The sequence below is a fragment of the Babesia bigemina genome (genome assembly GCF_000981445.1).
Source record: "Babesia bigemina genome assembly Bbig001, chromosome : III".
In the NCBI taxonomy this organism is placed as follows: domain Eukaryota; phylum Apicomplexa; class Aconoidasida; order Piroplasmida; family Babesiidae; genus Babesia; species Babesia bigemina.
This window is the reverse complement of record NC_027218.1, coordinates 3404273-3421953: the sequence shown is the minus strand read 5'-3', so window position 1 is coordinate 3421953 and position 17681 is coordinate 3404273. Positions and strand designations below refer to the sequence as shown.

Genomic DNA, 17681 nt, shown 5'->3' with positions numbered 1-17681 from the left:
ACAGAGTAATGAATGCGTTGATGATAAATCGCCTGACCAAGTTAATGGTTACAGCAGCGATTATAACTTAGCCCTCTGGCTCCTCTCTCTCCTGTACCTCCTCCACATCATGGTCATCCGCCTAGACCTCCTCCACATCAAATCGCATTTAAATAGTCCATCGAGTCACAGGATAGCTGCTCAATCACTACTCGCTGCCGCACGTGTTAACAAGCTTAACAGGGTGTTTTATCTGCAACCATAATCGTACTCACGTGTCTACTATCTACACTCACCTAGCATATCACCTACTCACCTAACTTATGAATTGTGCTTTAATCTGTTGTATCACTCATTAATCGTTGTATGTGATTGTGTAGTAGTTAACTAAAGTGGTGACCAAAGTGATGACCAAAGTGATGACCAATGCCATGACCAAAGTGATGACCAAAGTGCTGACCAATGTGCTGACCAATGTGCTGACCAATGTGCTGACCAAAGTGGTGACCAAGTTGATGGTTACGGCAGCGATGACATGGTTATGGTCACGGCAGCGGTGACATGTATACGGCAGCGATGACATGGTCACGGCAGCGATGATATGGTTAGGCAGCGATGACATGGTCACGGCAGCGATGACAGGGTCACGGCAGCGATGACAGTGGTGACCAAGTTGATGACCTAAGTGATGATTATCACCCACTCCACATCGCCCCTTTACCCACTCTACATCGCTCCCTAACCCACTCCACATCGCCCCTTAACCCACTCCACATCGCTCGAATCACCTCGCCATAATACCGCTATGACCTCTATAACCCATAGCAATAACTTGTGCCTTGTCACCCTTCACTTCCCTCTTCCACCTCTTGCCACTGCCCTGACCGTGTGCCGCCTAGGGAGCTTGACAAGAAATTTGACAAAATTGTGAACCTCAAAAATACCTTAAATAACAACCCTACTAACATCCTTACTAACCTCTGTACTGGCCTCGAAAAATTCCTCGGCTTCAACTCTGACTCCAAAGGCTACGACGGCACTGGAATTGTGTACTCCGACTTGGATAGGCTGTGTGACGGGGTGATGGGATTTCTGAGTGGTGTTCTCAGTAACATCCACAAGCATTTAGGGCAGCATAAAGGAGAAATAAACAATGCAATTACGTCACTTGAGACCAATAAACACGCCGGTAAAAAAGGTTTTAGTGTTGCGATTGTGAAGGTGGTCGAAGGGGTGGGGGGGTATAATGATGGTGTCATGAAGTCTAATAAAAGGGTTTCAGATCCTATAATCAGATTATTAGAACAGGTAAATGATGCCTTCAAAAAACAGGTAAGTGAGTTAAATAAGAATATAGACATACGCAGGCCTCAGACTGCACAGGAAGCTGCATTGGACGCCGAAAACCTAGTAAAACAATCTGTTCGGAATGCAACCAATTTTTTTGAAACTTTAGATATCGATCGTAATCACAAAGATATAAAAATTTCGATTAATGATCTTAATTCTAATTTGCGTGACAGAGTTAACATAGCGTGTGACTCCGTTAAGCTTGAGACAAAGCATCTGCGTGAACTATCCAGGAAGGAAGAGAAACACCTACAGGACATGGAAAGAGAGATTGAACGTGTGTTGACTGATGCAGGAGCCTGCGTGAATAGGGAAATTAGAGGTCAAGTAACGAAGCTTATTAACGATATGAAAGAAAGGGTAACGAAAATCAAGTTGCAATTGGAGGACATAAAAAGAACGCTGACAGGGTATGTGGATGAGTTAACTAAGTGGATTGATTCAGTTACGATAGTCATAACGGCGGCTTTGGGTAGAGTTGATTCGATATTAAAAGAGGTTAATAAAGGTGATTCAAGTATGAAGCCGTATAAAATTGAGGGTGCTCTAAGGGAGATCACAGCATCTGTATTGATACTTCACGGCGCCGGAGAGGCGGCTAAAGCGCAGGTCAAAGAGAAAGTTACTGCAGCGCTTGGGCAGGTTAAGGATATGAATGACGCGCTGAAGGAGGATTTGTATAAGGTTAAAGGAGCCATTAAGGGAGCGATTTGGAAACATGTCGAAGAGTCGATTAGAACGCCGTATGAGAAGTTGGAAGGGCATGTGAAGGATGGATTGTGGAGGATTGAAGATGCAATAACTCGTATCCTCACTCCCCTCAAAACCAATTCGGACGGATTTTACGAAAAAATCGAAGCTACACAGAGAGCGATTCAGGAGGCTATCAGCGGTGTGGAAAGCCAGCTTAGTAAGTTACAGATTCTTGATGTCGCTGCGATCAATGGTGAAACCAAATTATTACAGGCTATAAAAGCAGGCGATGCGTTTGACTCCGTTAGTGAATATATAATGACGCTCGACACCAATGTGATGGTCCAAGTCCAGGCGGCGATAAACAAAATGGGTGCAGTGTGGAAAAAATTCGCAAGCGGTGCGATATATGATGATGTACAGAGTGCTGTTAAAGAAGCTGCGCAGGAGCTTCGCGCGCTTGACGGCATTGCAAACGGCACTGTTCAGATAACTGACTTACAGTCAGTGACAATGGGTAAGGAGAATTTTCAAGGTGTAGATAGTATAAGAGAAATTATTAAACCGCATGTGTCTGCTATTCAGCAAATACTACCAAAACTAATTGGTAGAAGTAGCTCAATAAGTAGGGAGGAAGTGGAATCTATACTTACAGACCTAGGCAACATTGCTAAAAGTGTATCGCAGCACTTTAAAGACGTGTTACTCCAAGTTATTGAAGTCATTGAAATACAACTTGCGTCGGAGATAGGAACTGTTGCGCAAGCTATAAATGCTAAGGTGGATGTTATCATAAAGGGCGTAGATAATGGTGACGAAAGTGACGTTCCAGTTACGTACAGCGACGGAAGCCAGCATAAAAACTCTAGAGGCCTTCAGGCGTTGGTGGACGATTTCAATAAAAACATTAAGCAGAAACTTGACAACCTTAAATCGACTGTCATCCCGCAAACGTTTAAGAAGAAGGATACTCAGAATTACGGCGATGGTACAAAGAATTATGATTTTGATCATATCATGAAGACATTCAAAACTACGTACGACAGTATTAACGCTGAGCTCGAAGAAGGCAAATTTCAGAAAGCTGTCGCTGACAAACTTAATACGGAGATCGGCGGGGATGCAATGGGCAGACCAGCCGATGTTGATAGAATATCCGATTTGCAGAGAGGTAAATTTGTAAATTATGAAAAGCAAGTACAACAAGATAGCCTTATTGGTGATGAGCCAGAAAAGTTTGAAGGCGCACTTCCAAAGAAGATCAGGGACATTAAGACCCAGGTAGAACAAGCATTGGGAAAGATCGACAGTGAAAAACAATATGCAGAAGAAGAATTGAAAAAAGTCACCACTGCTCTCCATGAGCTGTTCCAGCTTATCGAAGAAGACGCCCAATTCGCCAGGGGAAACTTGACCGATTTGAGGGATAAATACTTCGGGGCGTATGATGAGGCTAAGCGGATAGGAACGGAGAGCATTCAGAAAATAAAACAGCAGCTTGTTTTGCTTCATGAGATAGATGTGACAGAGGTCATAGGGTTGGCCGATGACTTCATCCAGAAAGACGCACGAAACTTACAAGACAAATACATAAAGTCGCTAAACCAGCACGTTGACAATCAAGTTGAAGATGCCAAAAAATTAATAACCCAAAAAGCACGCGTAGATCACGTCACCTCTACCCAGCTGTTGCTTACTCACTTCGCCGACAGGGTCACCGCGCACCTCAAGGGACTGCCCGAGGCGATCGAAAAGGACAAGCACACTGGCTTCAAGGGATTCATGGAGGCGTTCGAGGGGAAACCGGCACCACCACCCCAATGGGATCTTTACGCTCCCCGAAATCAGTCGAGTAAACTGGAAGAGTTTAAAGGAGCTGTCACCAAAAAACAGGCGTCGAAGAAAGAAGAATTCAAGACGCTGTCACAGGAGTTCAAGAAATTGTACGATCCACTCAACACGTATCTCGTCGTCGAACTTAAAAGACATCACACTGAGACCATGTCAAATAGAAATCCTTCAGTCCGGGTTGTCGATGGTGATCCAATTCCTCATACCAAAAATGTCGGCGATCTCAAGGACAAATTAGATGCGTTACTGCAACACCTTCATGACATTCCGGCAGCTAGAAAACACCTTTTCGACCACAATTTCAGCACCAAACTCAACACCCTCCAGTCTTTACTTGATAACCTACGCCCCGCATCCTACGCCGACGACAGCAACCTCCTGCTCGAGTGTCTAAGAAAGGGCGTACAGGGGATGCACGATGAGCTAGCGAAGGCGTACATCTCCGCCTACGACAGTGAGACGTTTGGCGGCGAGATGTTTGAGAAGCAGAAATTAACGCCGTATGGCGCCAAATTCGCCAAAATATGCTTCACCGTGGTATGCACCCTCAACTCCACGTTGACCGACTTGACGCACAATTGCAAGAGTCTACGTGGACAGCAAATTAATAAGTCCACCGACGTGGGAAGATCATTTGTCGGCCACGGCTACGCGGTCTCCGATGCGACGCTGCAGAACGGCGAGTTGCAAAACAGACCGACAGTTGCGGGGGAGAACGTTGCAAAGCGGCTGCTGCTACCAATTCGCGGCGCCGATGACAACGCACATCTTAAGGGATGCAAATCGAACGAGCAAAGAAAAGACAATCACTTCCACGTGTTCGACGCTATTGACTGCATATTCAGCCACTTCGAGCAGTACAATGAACTGTGCCACCTGCTCACGGCCTCAGCGAGGCAGCACCCGTGCTCCGTATACGACATATTGATCTGGCTCAGCGGTTTTCCGTACACTGCCGTATATTCTACAATGCGTGATATCACCATCAGTGACTTATTTGACAACCCGCATAAGAAGGCGGCCGGCGACGACGAACTTGAGCTCACATCGACTGACATGGCAGCCCAATCCATAACAGCACACCCCCGGAACATATCGTATAACTACGTACGTAAAGCCGTGGACCACATCTGTGCGACGTCGTATGACGTATTGACTGCCGTCGTCGGGACTGGCGACTCCAGGACCGTTTACGCCTCCGACTTCTGCAACAACTCATTTAATTTCCATTACCCATCGGATCCGTCGGACTGCCTGGACATGCTGCTGGACCTACTGCGCCGATTGTTGCCCGTGTTCCGGTTCCTGGAACTGCAGTGTAACATCACGCCCGAACACCACGGCTGGTCACACTGCCGCTACGGGAGGGACATCCCTACAACCAAATCGCAGTGTAACGAGCACTCAGGCGATGAAGCAAACAGCCAAGCAAGGTGTCAAGTAAACTGCCAACCAACGTCCCCGCTAATGTTATATCTCAGTGACAGCCTCCCTGGCCATCTGCCGCACCAACTGCAGTCAGTGGGATGCAGAGCGAAATGCAGCACCTGCTCCAAGAGCTCTCCAGGGCAACCGTGCCTGCTTCCTCTCGGATTCAAGGGCTTCTCGGGCAGCACGAAAACGGGCAGACAGTTGTGTGACGCAATCAAGACCTTCCTCGGTACAGGCTTAATATCCTCACTGATGTGCCTTCTGCCCAAGCCACCATCCACGCTGCCGGAGCACTTCCAGTTTGTGCTCACGTTGGTTGGTGCGTTTAATGCTAACAGAGATGTCAACTCAAATGCTGTCCACGCTGCGTTTGTGAAGGCAATCAAGAAGCAGTCCATCGACTTGTGTGCGGATCCAGGCACACTCACAGGTGCGCTTAGTGACGCTTACAAAAACGGCCGGAGCCACGAAGTTGGCGAGCATCCCAAAGCTTCAGACTCCGACTTGTCAACGCTTTCAATGCCTACTACGTGCAACTATCCGAACAAGGATGTTCACTGCGCTCCGTACCTGACCACGTTGCACAATGATGCATACCACTACGCTGCCGAGAAGCACGCCGGTCTCTACCTGTCATGGGCAGTGTACTTACCGTGGTCGTTCTGGCAGTGTCTTGAATCTTTGTTCAGGGCGTTTACCAACATATCCTGCCAGGATTGGGGATGTCGTCGCTGTACGCATGGCACAGCTTGCAAACGGGGTAAGCATGGCGCTGCCTATAATTGCCAGTGCAAAGGCCTCGTTGAATGCCGCGGTGTCATAAGCACGTTGTATAGTTTCGGATTCACGTTCGGCAATCCAGCAACGCTTTCAGCTGCAGAGGGGAAAAGGTATTGCCACAATTTCTACAAACAACTCAACAATGTATTAAATTCCAACTACTTCAGAACGCTGTTCGAAAAGTGCGATGAATTCATTTTCACCATCCGCGGACCTTTCTTGTGGATGACCGTCGCACTCTGGTCACTGTCCCTCTTCTACCTCATCTGCGTCATGGTTGGCAGACTGGATGTGCTCCACATACGGTCACATCTGAGGATACCGTCGTCGCACAAGATAACGGCGCAATCGCTGTTGGCGGCGGCGCAAGTCGGAAGGCTTGCCAAGATATCGTACCTGCAACCGTAATCGTACTCACATTTGTAACTCACAGCAACTCACGTAATAATTCACCTACTCACCTAACAAACAAACGTAGTCTAATGTCTCGAATTACTCTAGCGGCAACTTGTGAACTAAATAGCACTTAGATTAGGTGATGAGTGAACGACGAAGCAACGTGTTGACCTAGCACTCAGGCAAAGTGGTAACCTAGCACCCAGGCAAAGTGCTAAGCTAGCACTCAGGCTAAGTGCTAACCTAGCACCCAGGCAAAGTGCTAAGCTGGCACACAGGCAATGTGCTAACCTAGCACACAGGCAAAGTGGTAAGCAAGCACCCAGGCAAAGTGGTAAGCTGGCACACAGGCAAAGTGCTGAGCTGGCGGATGAACCGTAATTTGGTGGGTGTTGTAGCACGTTGATTGCCTGGTGCGTTGAGCTGTGCATTGACTGAGAGAGGCGTCCGCGTTGCCTATTGAGTGAGTGTCACGTGAGGCTGGGTGATTGGTTGCTACGTAGGCGGCCGTGAGGGCCGCGGCGGGGGACCTAAGTCGTGTGTTGCGAGTCACTGGCAGGGTGGCGTAATCAGCGTTGGCCCGGTTAAGTAGCATTTATAGGCAGCGATGTAGCGGTTGTTAATATGATATTTGGGCACGTAGCCGACACGCTCCGCCAGCATGGCGTCTATATTGCGGCTCGTAGCACGGTGCTGCTGCACTGTGGGAGCTGAGCGCACGGGGTTCGCTGCAATCTTAATGGCGTTGCGAATATTCAATAATTCAAAGTGACAGTTGGTGCCGATCACATGCGTCGCGTCAGGGCAGCCGTGGTATCCCGGGCAGCGTGGGTGTCGGAGCCTGGGCTGGGGGGAGACAGGGGTGAGGGTACGTGATGATGAGGTGACTGGGAGCGGCAGTGGTACGCGTTGCAGTTGGTGAGTGCTGCTTAGGTGATTGATATGCGTGCAGGTTGAGGGGACTGGGCGCGGCAGTGGTACGTGTTGCAGTTGGTGAGTGCTTGCATAGGTGATTGATGTTTGCAGGTTGAGGGGAGTGGGAGCGGCAGTGGTGCGTGCTGTAGTTGGTGAGTGCTGCTTAGGTGATTGATATGTCTGCAGGTTGAGGTGACTGGGAGCGGCAGTGGTACGCGTTGCAGTTGGTGAGTGCTGCTTAGGTGATTGATATGCGTGCAGGTTGAGGGGACTGGGCGCGGCAGTGGTACGTGTTGCAGTTGGTGAGTGCTTGCATAGGTGATTGATGTTTGCAGGTTGAGGGGAGTGGGAGCGGCAGTGGTGCGTGCTGTAGTTGGTGAGTGCGTTGCTAGGTGATTGATAGTTCGCAGGCTGAGGGGACTGGGAGCGGCAGTGGTAGTGTTGCAGTTGGTGAGTGCTTGCTAGGTGATTGATATGTTTGCAGGTTGAGGGGAGTGGAGCGGCAGTGGTAGTGTTGCAGTTGGTGAGTGCGTTGCTTAGGTGATTGACATGTTCGCAGGCTGCGGGGACTGGGAGCGGCAGTGGTACGTGTAGTAGTTGGTGAGTGCTGCTTAGGTGATTGATATGCTTGCAGGCTGAGGGGACAGGGAGCGGCAGTGGTAGTGTTGCAGTTGGTGAGTGCGTTGCTTAGGTGATTGATATGCTTGCAGGCTGAGGGGACTGGGAGCGGCAGTGGTAGTGTTGCAGTTGGTGAGTGCTGCTTGAGTGACTGATATGTTCGCAGGTTGAGGGGACTGGGAGCGGCAGTGGTTGTGTTGCAGTTGGTGAGTGCGTTGCTAGGTGATTGATATGCTTGCAGGTTGAGGGGAGTGGTAGCGGCAGTGGTACGTGTTGCAGTTGGTGAGTGCTGCTTGAGTGATTGATGTTAGCTGGTTGAGGGGACTGGGAGCGGCAGTGGTAGTGTTGCTGTTGGTGAGTGCGTTGCTTAGGTGATTGATATGTTTGCAGGCTGAGGGGACTGGGAGCGGCAGTGGTACGTGTTGCAGTTGGTGAGTGCTTGCTAGGTGATTGATACGTTCGCAGGTTGAGTGGACTGGGAGCGGCAGTGGTAGTGTTGCAGTTGGTGAGTGCTTTGCTAGGTGATTGATATGTTAGCAGGTTGAGGGGACTGGGCGCGGCAGTGGTAGTGTTGCAGTTGGTGAGTGCGTTGCAAGGTGATTGATATGTCTGCAGGTTGAGGGGAGTGGTAGCGGCAGTGGTACGTGTTGCAGTTGGTGAGTGCTGCTTGAGTGATTGATGTTAGCTGGTTGAGGGGACTGGGAGCGGCAGTGGTAGTGTTGCTGTTGGTGAGTGCGTTGCTTAGGTGATTGATATGTTTGCAGGCTGAGGGGACTGGGAGCGGCAGTGGTAGTGTTGCAGTTGGTGAGTGCTTGCTAGGTGATTGATATGATTGCAGGTTGAGGGGACTGGGAGCGGCAGTGGTAGTGTTGCAGTTGGTGAGTGCTGCTTAGGTGATTGATATGTTTGCAGGCTGAGGGGACTGGGAGGGACAGGGGAAGATGAGTGGACTGTTGGACTGTAAGTGTAACAAAAGCTGTACGGAGCGTGACTGTTATTGCTGTTACGTGTCTTGTGCAGGATGCACTAGAACGAGGTGTTATTTCTGTATGAAGTTCTATCGAGAGCGCAGTGGGGGAGGAGGGAATTGCCATCCCGATGGATGTCAAGAGTGTAAGAAACGCACGTGTTCATGTTATTGTGGTCTCAAAAGAGGATCAACTGCTTCCAGTTCTGTTTCGTCCAACAGTCTACAGCGTGCCGGTTTTTCCTCTACTTCCTCCCATGCCGCCTCTCTTCCCCGTGTAGAGCAGCACAGCTCCGGTCGAGAGCTTTCAGCCAGCTCCCCTAATTCATCATCCCCCGCCGTCATCCCTTACATCATCGTCCCCGTCACCCTCGTCATTGTCGTCATCTGCGTCATGATCTACTTCCGCATCCGGCCGTTCCACAGGGTGCGGTATCTACTGCGCAGCTGAATAACCATGATCACCTAACTGACAACTGACACCTAATGTTGTAGACAGTAATGATTGCACTGATGACCAATCACATGAGCAGTGAGGTGACCAAGCACCTGACCAATGCCATGACCAAAGTGCTGACCAACGTGTTGACCAATGTGCTGACCAAAGTGATGACCAAAGTGCTGACCAAGCACCTGACCAAAGTGCTGACCAATGTGGTGACCAACGTGCTGACCAAAGTGCTGACCAAGTTGATGGCCACGGCAGCGATGACATGGTTACGGTAGCGATGACATGGTTACGGCAGCGATGACATGGCCACGGCAGCGATGACTGGTTACGGCAGCGATGACTGGTCACGGCAGCGATGACATGGTCACGGCAGCGATGACTGGTCACGGCAGCGATGACTGGTCACGGCAGCGATGACTGGTCACGGCAGCGATGACATGGTCACGGCAGCGATGACATGGTCACGGCAGCGATGACATGGTCACGGCAGCGATGACATGGTCACAGTAGCGATGACAGTGCCGACCAAGTTGATGACCTAAGTGGTGATTATCATCCACTCTACATCGCCCCCTAACCCACCCTACATCGCTCCCTTATCCACTCTACATCGCTCCCTAACCCACTCCACATCGCCCCTTTACCCACTCTACATCGCCCCTTTACCCACTCTACATCGCTCCCTAACCCACTCTACATCGCTCCCTAACCCACTCTACATCGCCCCTTTACCCACTCTACATCGCCCCTTAACCCACTCTTCATCGCTCCCTAACCCACTCCACATCGCCCCTTAATCCACTCTACATCGCCCCTTTATCCACTCTACATCGCTCCCTAACCCACTCTACATCGCTCCCTAACCCACTCTTCATCGCCCCTTTACCCACTCCACATCGCTCCCTAACCCACTCTACATCGCTCCCTTATCCACTCTACATCGCTCCATTACCCACTCTACATCGCTCCCTAACCCACTCTACATCGCCCCTTAACCCACTCCACATCGCTCCCTAACCCACTCTACATCGCTCCCTTATCCACTCTACATCGCCCCTTAATCCACTCTTCATCGCTCCTTTATCCACTCTACATCGCTCCCTAACCCACTCTACATCGCTCCCTTAACCCACTCTACATCGCCCCTTTACCACCTTACATCGCTCCTTTATCCACTCTACATCGCCCCTTAACCCACTCTACATCGCTCCCTAACCCACCTTACATCGCTCCTTTATCCACTATACATCGCCCCTTTATCCACTCTACATCGCTCCTTTATCCACTCTACATCGCCCCTTAACCCACTCCACATCGCCCCTTTACCCACTCTACATCGCCCCTTTACCCACTCTACATCGCCCCTTTACCCACTCTACATCGCTCCCTAACCCACTCTACATCGCTCCCTAACCCACTCTACATCGCCCCTTTATCCACTCTACATCGCCCCTTAACCCACTCTACATCGCCCCTTTATCCACTCCACATCGCTCCCTAACCCACTCTACATCGCTCCCTAATCCACTCTACATCGCCCCTTTATCCACCCTACATCGCTCCCTAACCCACTCTACATCGCTCCCTTACCCACTCCACATCGCTCCTTTATCCACTCTACATCGCCCCTTAACCCACTCTACATCGCTCCTTTACCCACTCTACATCGCCCCTTAACCCACTCCACATCGCCCCTTATCCACTCTACATCGCCCCTTTACCCACTCTACATCGCCCCTTTACCCACTCTACATCGCTCCTTAATCCACTCTACATCGCTCCCTAACCCACTCTACATCGCCCCTTTACCCACTCTACATCGCTCCCTTATCCACTTTACATCGCTCACTAACCCACTCCACATCGCCCCTTTATCCACTCTACATCGCTCCTTACCCACTCTACATCGCTCCTTAACCCACTCTACATCGCCCCTCTATCCACTCTACATCGCTCCCTAACCCACCTTACATCGCCCCTTACCCACTCTACATCGCCCCTTAGTCCACTCCACATCGCTCCTTAACCCACTCTACATCGCCCCTTTACCCACTCTACATCGCCCCTTTACCCACTCTACATCGCCCCTTTACCCACTCTACATCGCTCCCTAACCCACTCTACATCGCCCCTTATCCACTCCACATCGCCCCTTATCCACTCCACATCGCTCCCTAACCCACTCTACATCGCCCCTTTATCCACCTTACATCGCCCCTTATCCACTCCACATCGCCACTTCATCCACTCTACATCGCCCCTTAACCCACTCTACATCGCCCCTTTACCCACTCTACATCGCCCCTTTACCCACTCTACATCGCCCCTTAACCCACTCTACATCGCCCCTTAACCCACTCTACATCGCCCCTTAACCCACTCTACATCGCCCCTTTATCCACTCTACATCGCCCCTTTATCCACTCTACATCGCTTGAATTACCCCGCCATAATACCGCTATGACCTTTCTAAACCATTACAATAACTTGTGCCTTGTCACCCTTTCCTTCCCTTCTGACTGAGTCCATCGACTGGTTGATCCAGGTTAGGTATGGGAATGGTGATGGTCTTACCAAGTTGTCTCAAGCTTTGAAAAAGTTGATTGATGATGCAATAAATAATGCTGAAAAGTCCCTTAATGCTGAGAAATCTAAACTTGAATGCCCTGTTAAGTATAAGGGAAATGAGTCCACTTGCCAGCATTTTCAGAAGCTAATTGACCAACATGAAAAATCCGATCCATCTCAAAAATCTAAAAATGAATCAAATTTAGAGCTATACAAAAATGCTGTAAATTCATGCTCCGATTCCCACTCCCGTAATCAGGACTCTGCTACTAAGAAAGCCTTGCAGGACATTGAAGAGCGTGAGAAACAACTTAAAGATCTTGAAAGTAAGCTTAGCATTTTTACTGAAAAAAATAAGTCTGATGATTGTAAAAAGCTTTTAGAGAATCTTTGCACCGGCCTCGAAAAATTCCTCGGCTTCAACTCTGACTCCAAAGGCTACACTGGCCAGGGCATTGTCTACTCCGATCTTGACAGGCTGTGTGATGCGGTGGTGGCGTTTTTGTATCAGGTGCTTAAGGATGTCAGCGAGAAACAGCCTTACAAGGTGGGTAAAGAAAAACTAAATGAAGCTGTTGAAATGCTTAATAACAATTTATCCACCGGGCGTGAGGGTTTTAAGGTCATTGAGCAGGTGGCGAGGAAGGTGAGGGAGTATAATGAGAGTGTTAAGGAGTCTAATAAAAAAGTTAGAGATCCTATAAGTACACTTCAAGATAAGATGGGAGAACTAAAAACAGCGGTAAGTGCAATTGATACAAATAATCCTGCGCAGGGCCATGACTTCACTGGGGAGAAGACTCAAGTGGACGAGCAGTTGCAGAAGTGTAAGCAGTATGCTAAGAATTTTAATGATACTTATAACTTAGACGATAATGATTTTAATATAGACATGAGAACATCTATTAATGATCTTAATGACAGACTACGTGACAGTGTTCTTGTAGCGTTGAATGCAGTCCAGCATGAGACCGATAGGCTTACAGCCTTGACCGACAAAGAGCGAATGGATTGGCAGGGGTTGTATTATAAAATTCAAAAAATTCTAACAAACCTCGAAAAGAGTATTGGCATAAAAATAAAGGAGGATATAGAGCGCTATGTCTACTATTTGAGATTTAAAGTTAAGGATATGAAGAATCATCTTGAAATAATACAACATGCCTTAAAGAATTATCTTTTGGACCTGCAAAAATGGATTCACGTATCGGACGAGATTGTGAAAACCGCCTGGAGGAGAGTTGAAACTATATTAGAAAAAGTTGATGGAGGTAATGCGCATAATAAAAAAGACATTGTGAAGGTGTCGAAGGATATAGGCGAGCAAGTCGGGAAGTTGCATAAGCAATTCACAGATTTGAAAGTGAAGTACAATGATGTCTGCGAACTCATTAAAGGCAAGGACGGACTGGGTGCAAAAGGTGAGAACGGTGGAGTGTTAGGACGGCTTAAAAAGCTTCATGAAACCGTCGAAGAAGCTGTCCCTAAACGGCTATCTGGTTTTGTACGTAGCGCTGATGGATGGTTGTTGTCTGATATAGAGAGTTTCAAAGGGACGATTGCGACGAATGTTAAGACACACGTTGGAGGAATGCTCGGGGGTATTAACAAGTTAGTTGAAGGTATAAAAGGTGCAAACGAAAATGGTGGTCTGAAAAAAGTTGAAGCCGAAGTGAAGAAGTGGGCGGCCGATTTTAACGGGGCGGATAAGTTTGGGGAACAAGTGGAGAAGTGGGTGGCTGATATATTGGATAAAGATGAGATTGTGAAGAAGCTTATCAAAACGTACGTTCGAGTAGATTTGGATGTCAAAAGAGCTAATGTGGCTGCTGTTTTTAAAAGTCATCTTAACGCCAATTTTATACAAGAAGCCGGCAAAAAAATAGAAGAAGGAATTCAAGGCCTCAACGGCGAAACGAATGTTGGTAAAATTAAGGGACATGTAGAAGTGGTGCACAGTGGTATCGATATGTTTGTGCAGCGACTTGGGCAGCGGATTAAGCAGGTGGAAAGTGATAGTGGTGATACGTTTGTCAAGAATATAGCTACGCAAATCCATAATGATGACGGCATCATGATACAACCGAAAAAAAGTGTTAATCCTACAATTCAATTCATAAATGCCGTCAAATATACTCTCAATCAGCTGGTAGGTATTGCTAGGAAACACTCCGTCGATCTTAAGTGGCTCATTAGTGAAGGCGATAAAGAGGGTAATCTAAAAAAAGTCGACGATGCGCTCGGTGTGGCTACAAATCTGTATGACTCGCTTACGGAGGCTGTCGAAGCGGCTACTAATCCAGGTGCTCCCCAGCCGTCAGAAGGTAGTTTCGCGCAGGGTGTTAAACAGATTGCGGCAAAAGTCAGTGATGCCGACGCACAACTCGGTACTCTCCTCTACGAAGCAGTTAAAAAGGGTATTGACAAATTGCAGGCGGCACTTGAAGAACCTGTTATAAGTAAGCTGAAACATATTGATAACAATCTGATTGGACTTGGAATTATTGCCGTCCAAGCAAAGGATGAGATATCACGTAACGCTTGTGCCATTACTGACAGCCTTGACGCCATGTGTGACGCTATAAAACATCTGGCGGAAACTGACAAGGATAGTGCAAAAAATAAGTTAAATGAGTTGCGAATAGCAATCGGTCACACCGTTACCGGTGATAAAGAAAGTTTACAACAACTTCACTCTCAGCTTTCTAGGCTTCAGAGCGTTGATTTACAGAATGCCATTCATTCTGCTACAGACTTTGTCGATAGTATTGCTGACAGAGAAAAGACGACAGTGATACGACAACTCAAAGAGCACATCTATAATTTATTCAGAGATACCAACGACGCGCTTACCATTGAAGCCCGTAAAAATTATGTTTCCTCCATCAAACTGCTGGTGGAACAGTTTGTTAATAAAGTGGCCGATGTATTAAAACCGCTTCCAGGGTATATAAATAAAGATCTAGAGGTCGGGTTTAAGGGATTTATGAAAACGTTTGGTGATATGTTTACGAGCCACGTCGTTACTCATAACGATGATTTGAAATTTGAGGGGCTCTCTTTTGCATTCGCTAGGTTTTGGGGTCCGGTGAAGGATTACGTTCAGAAAGAGATTAAAACGGTGGGTAAATATATCAATGCAGAGAACGATGACCTGCTTCCTGAGTTACAAGATCCCTACTCTACAAGGCTAGAGGCTGCCAGTACATTGCTTCATGACTTGCTTGGTCATTTTTGTGCGACGCATAATTACGATCACAATGTACCCAATAAACTTGATAAGCTGACTGATGCGCTCGCATATTTGACACCCGAATGTTTCTCAAAAATCACAACTCCAACACTGGACTGTATCTGTCTAGGACTGAACGCTTTTATGATAGAGATGAGAAAAGCGTACATCAGCAGGTATGACGGATGTAAGGCCATCAACGATTGGTTGATGGATGGTCCTAAAAAGGCAGAGCAAAAAACTAAAGATACGGCTGATGATAATAAGATCCTGACAACTGATGGGAGGAACGGTGCAAGGGTTTGCGTCACAGTGGTTTATACTCTGTACCAATACCTTTACGAGTTGTTCTACACCGGCGCCAGAAATTGGAAAAAGTACACTATCAAGGGCGAAGATGCGAAGTATGATAATGCACTGCAGAAATATTTGAAGCGATCGGGCTACGAATTGTGCAATCTGGATTCAACTCTGACAACACTGGGCGTCACTGGGAGGTTATTTAACGGATTCAAACCTTATGGAGAATTTAATAAAGACCCCAGTGAATTCAAAAATATGGAAGCTTGTGCTGACTATTTCAGAAAGCAAGAAGGCCCAGTCGTAAGACTATTTAATTTCCTAGAAACGTACAATGAAATGTGTCACTTCACTCATATTTCCAAGCCTAGGTCACCGTGCAATGTCTACGAGATGTGCATATGGCTGACTGGGCTGTCTTACCGACGTGTTTATGACTCGCTGCTGCACGACGTGCTACCTTCACTGCTCGAAGATCCGAACGCCGATGATGCCGGCGACGAGGAAATCACAGTAACGGATACCGCCGTAGATTCGCTTGCGGCATATCCACAACCCATCAGATACAATGATATAGCTAACGCACTTACACATATTTGTTCAAAATCATATGACGTCATTACCACCGTTGTTGGCCACGGCGACGCGGAGACTCATTATGCTTCCGAATACTGTGACAATTCATTTAAGTTACGTTACCCAACCGATCCATCCGCGTGCCTTGATATGCTTCTTGACATACTTCGCAGGTTATTCGCCGTGTTTAACTTTTTACAACGGCAGTGCAGCCTAACCGTCCAGCACAACGGCTGGCGTGACTGTTACTACGGCAGAGATGTGAACACATCCAAGCAGCCGTGCAAAGTACACTTGAAGTGTAAACCAACGTGCCAGCCAAACAGTCAACCAAAGTGCCAGGCAACTTGCGAACCAAATTGCCAACCAACATCACCTCTTCAATCATACTTAAATGACTGTTTACCAGGACATTTGCCGCATCAAATCACCGATGTAGGCTGCAGTTATAAATGTTCATCCTGCTCTAACTCCACACCTGGAATGCCTTGCTTGACTCCGCTAGGTTTTAGGGCATTCTCCGGGTCGACTAAAACGGGTCGTGATATATGCGACATCCTCGAAGAGTTCTTCTGCCATGTCAAAACGACATCTCTATTCTGCCTTCAACCTAAACCTCCTAAAACGTTGGCTGAACACTTGAGCTTCTCGCTATCTCTGGCTAAGCAGTGGCAGAGCAATCGCAAGCATGGCCTTAAGGATAAAATCCATTCATCAATCGACAAGGTGTCCATTAGCCTCTGCAAAACGCCGCACGGTTTTACCAGCGCGATCAGCAGCGCTTACGGTAGCAGTCAGAGTGACCACGGTGCTTTCCATCCCAGTGCCGAATCAGCTGATGTATCAAGTCTGTCAATGCAAATTAAATGTTCCGGTAATCAATGCGCGCCCTATCTCTACTCCCTATACGATGATGTATATAGTCATATTGCGTTGAAGAATTCGGGCGCGTGCCTGTCCTGGGCTCTCTACCTTCCTTGGGATTTCCACAATTATCTCCAAAATCTGCTCAAAGCATTCAAAGAAATCTTCTGTCAGGATTGGGGTTGTCGTGGATGTTTGAGAGCGGACAGCTGTAAGAGAGGATCCCATGGTGAAGCAAAGCCTCCATGTCACTGCACATCAATCGTCGACTGCAAAGGTGTTTCATCAACATTGTATAACTACGGCTTTGCATTTGGAAATGCATCAGCATTATGCGCGAAACAATCAGCGAAAACATGCTCTGATTTCTGTAGTCAGTTGAAGAATGTGTTGAATTCGGAATATTTCAAGAAGCTGTTCGAAGCTTGCGACGAATTCCTCTGGATCATCAGACAACCCTTCTCCTACCTTGTCCTCGCTCTCTGGCTCCTCTCCTTCCTCTACCTCCTCCACATCATGGTCATCCGCCTCGACCTGCTCCACATCAAATCGCATTTGCATAGTCCCTCGTCGCATCGCATCGCTGCTCAATCACTACTCGCCGCGGCACGTGTTAACAAACTGGGCAGGGTGTTTTATCTACAACCATAAGCGTACTCACGTGTTTACTGTCTACACTCACCTAGCATCACCTACTCACCTAACTTATG

General features: G+C 47.9%; 3 protein-coding genes across 3 annotated transcripts; all 3 read left to right on the top strand.

The window, feature by feature from the left end:
- Positions 1-1062: 1062 nt before the first annotated feature.
- Positions 1063-6492, top strand: BBBOND_0313900 (hypothetical protein; the record flags this gene model as incomplete). The annotated part of the gene is made up of 1 exon (XM_012914220.1): positions 1063-6492. One exon carries the CDS (start codon positions 1063-1065, stop codon positions 6490-6492), a length of 5430 nt encoding a protein of 1809 aa, XP_012769674.1.
- Positions 6493-7358: 866 nt separating this feature from the next.
- On the top strand, positions 7359-8538 carry BBBOND_0313890 (hypothetical protein; the record flags this gene model as incomplete). The annotated part of the gene is made up of 13 exons (XM_012914219.1): positions 7359-7363; positions 7433-7457; positions 7507-7547; positions 7657-7681; positions 7731-7771; positions 7806-7845; positions 7880-7918; positions 7955-7995; positions 8030-8069; positions 8106-8141; positions 8180-8235; positions 8404-8428; positions 8479-8538. 13 exons carry the CDS (start codon positions 7359-7361, stop codon positions 8536-8538), a joined length of 474 nt encoding a protein of 157 aa, XP_012769673.1.
- Positions 8539-11989: 3451 nt separating this feature from the next.
- BBBOND_0313880 (hypothetical protein) lies at positions 11990-17622 on the top strand (the record flags this gene model as incomplete). Its single annotated transcript, XM_012914218.1, is given in 3 exon segments — positions 11990-12008; positions 12020-12741; positions 12775-17622. 3 exon segments carry the CDS (start codon positions 11990-11992, stop codon positions 17620-17622), a joined length of 5589 nt encoding a protein of 1862 aa, XP_012769672.1.
- Between the last annotated feature and the right edge of the window lie 59 nt (positions 17623-17681).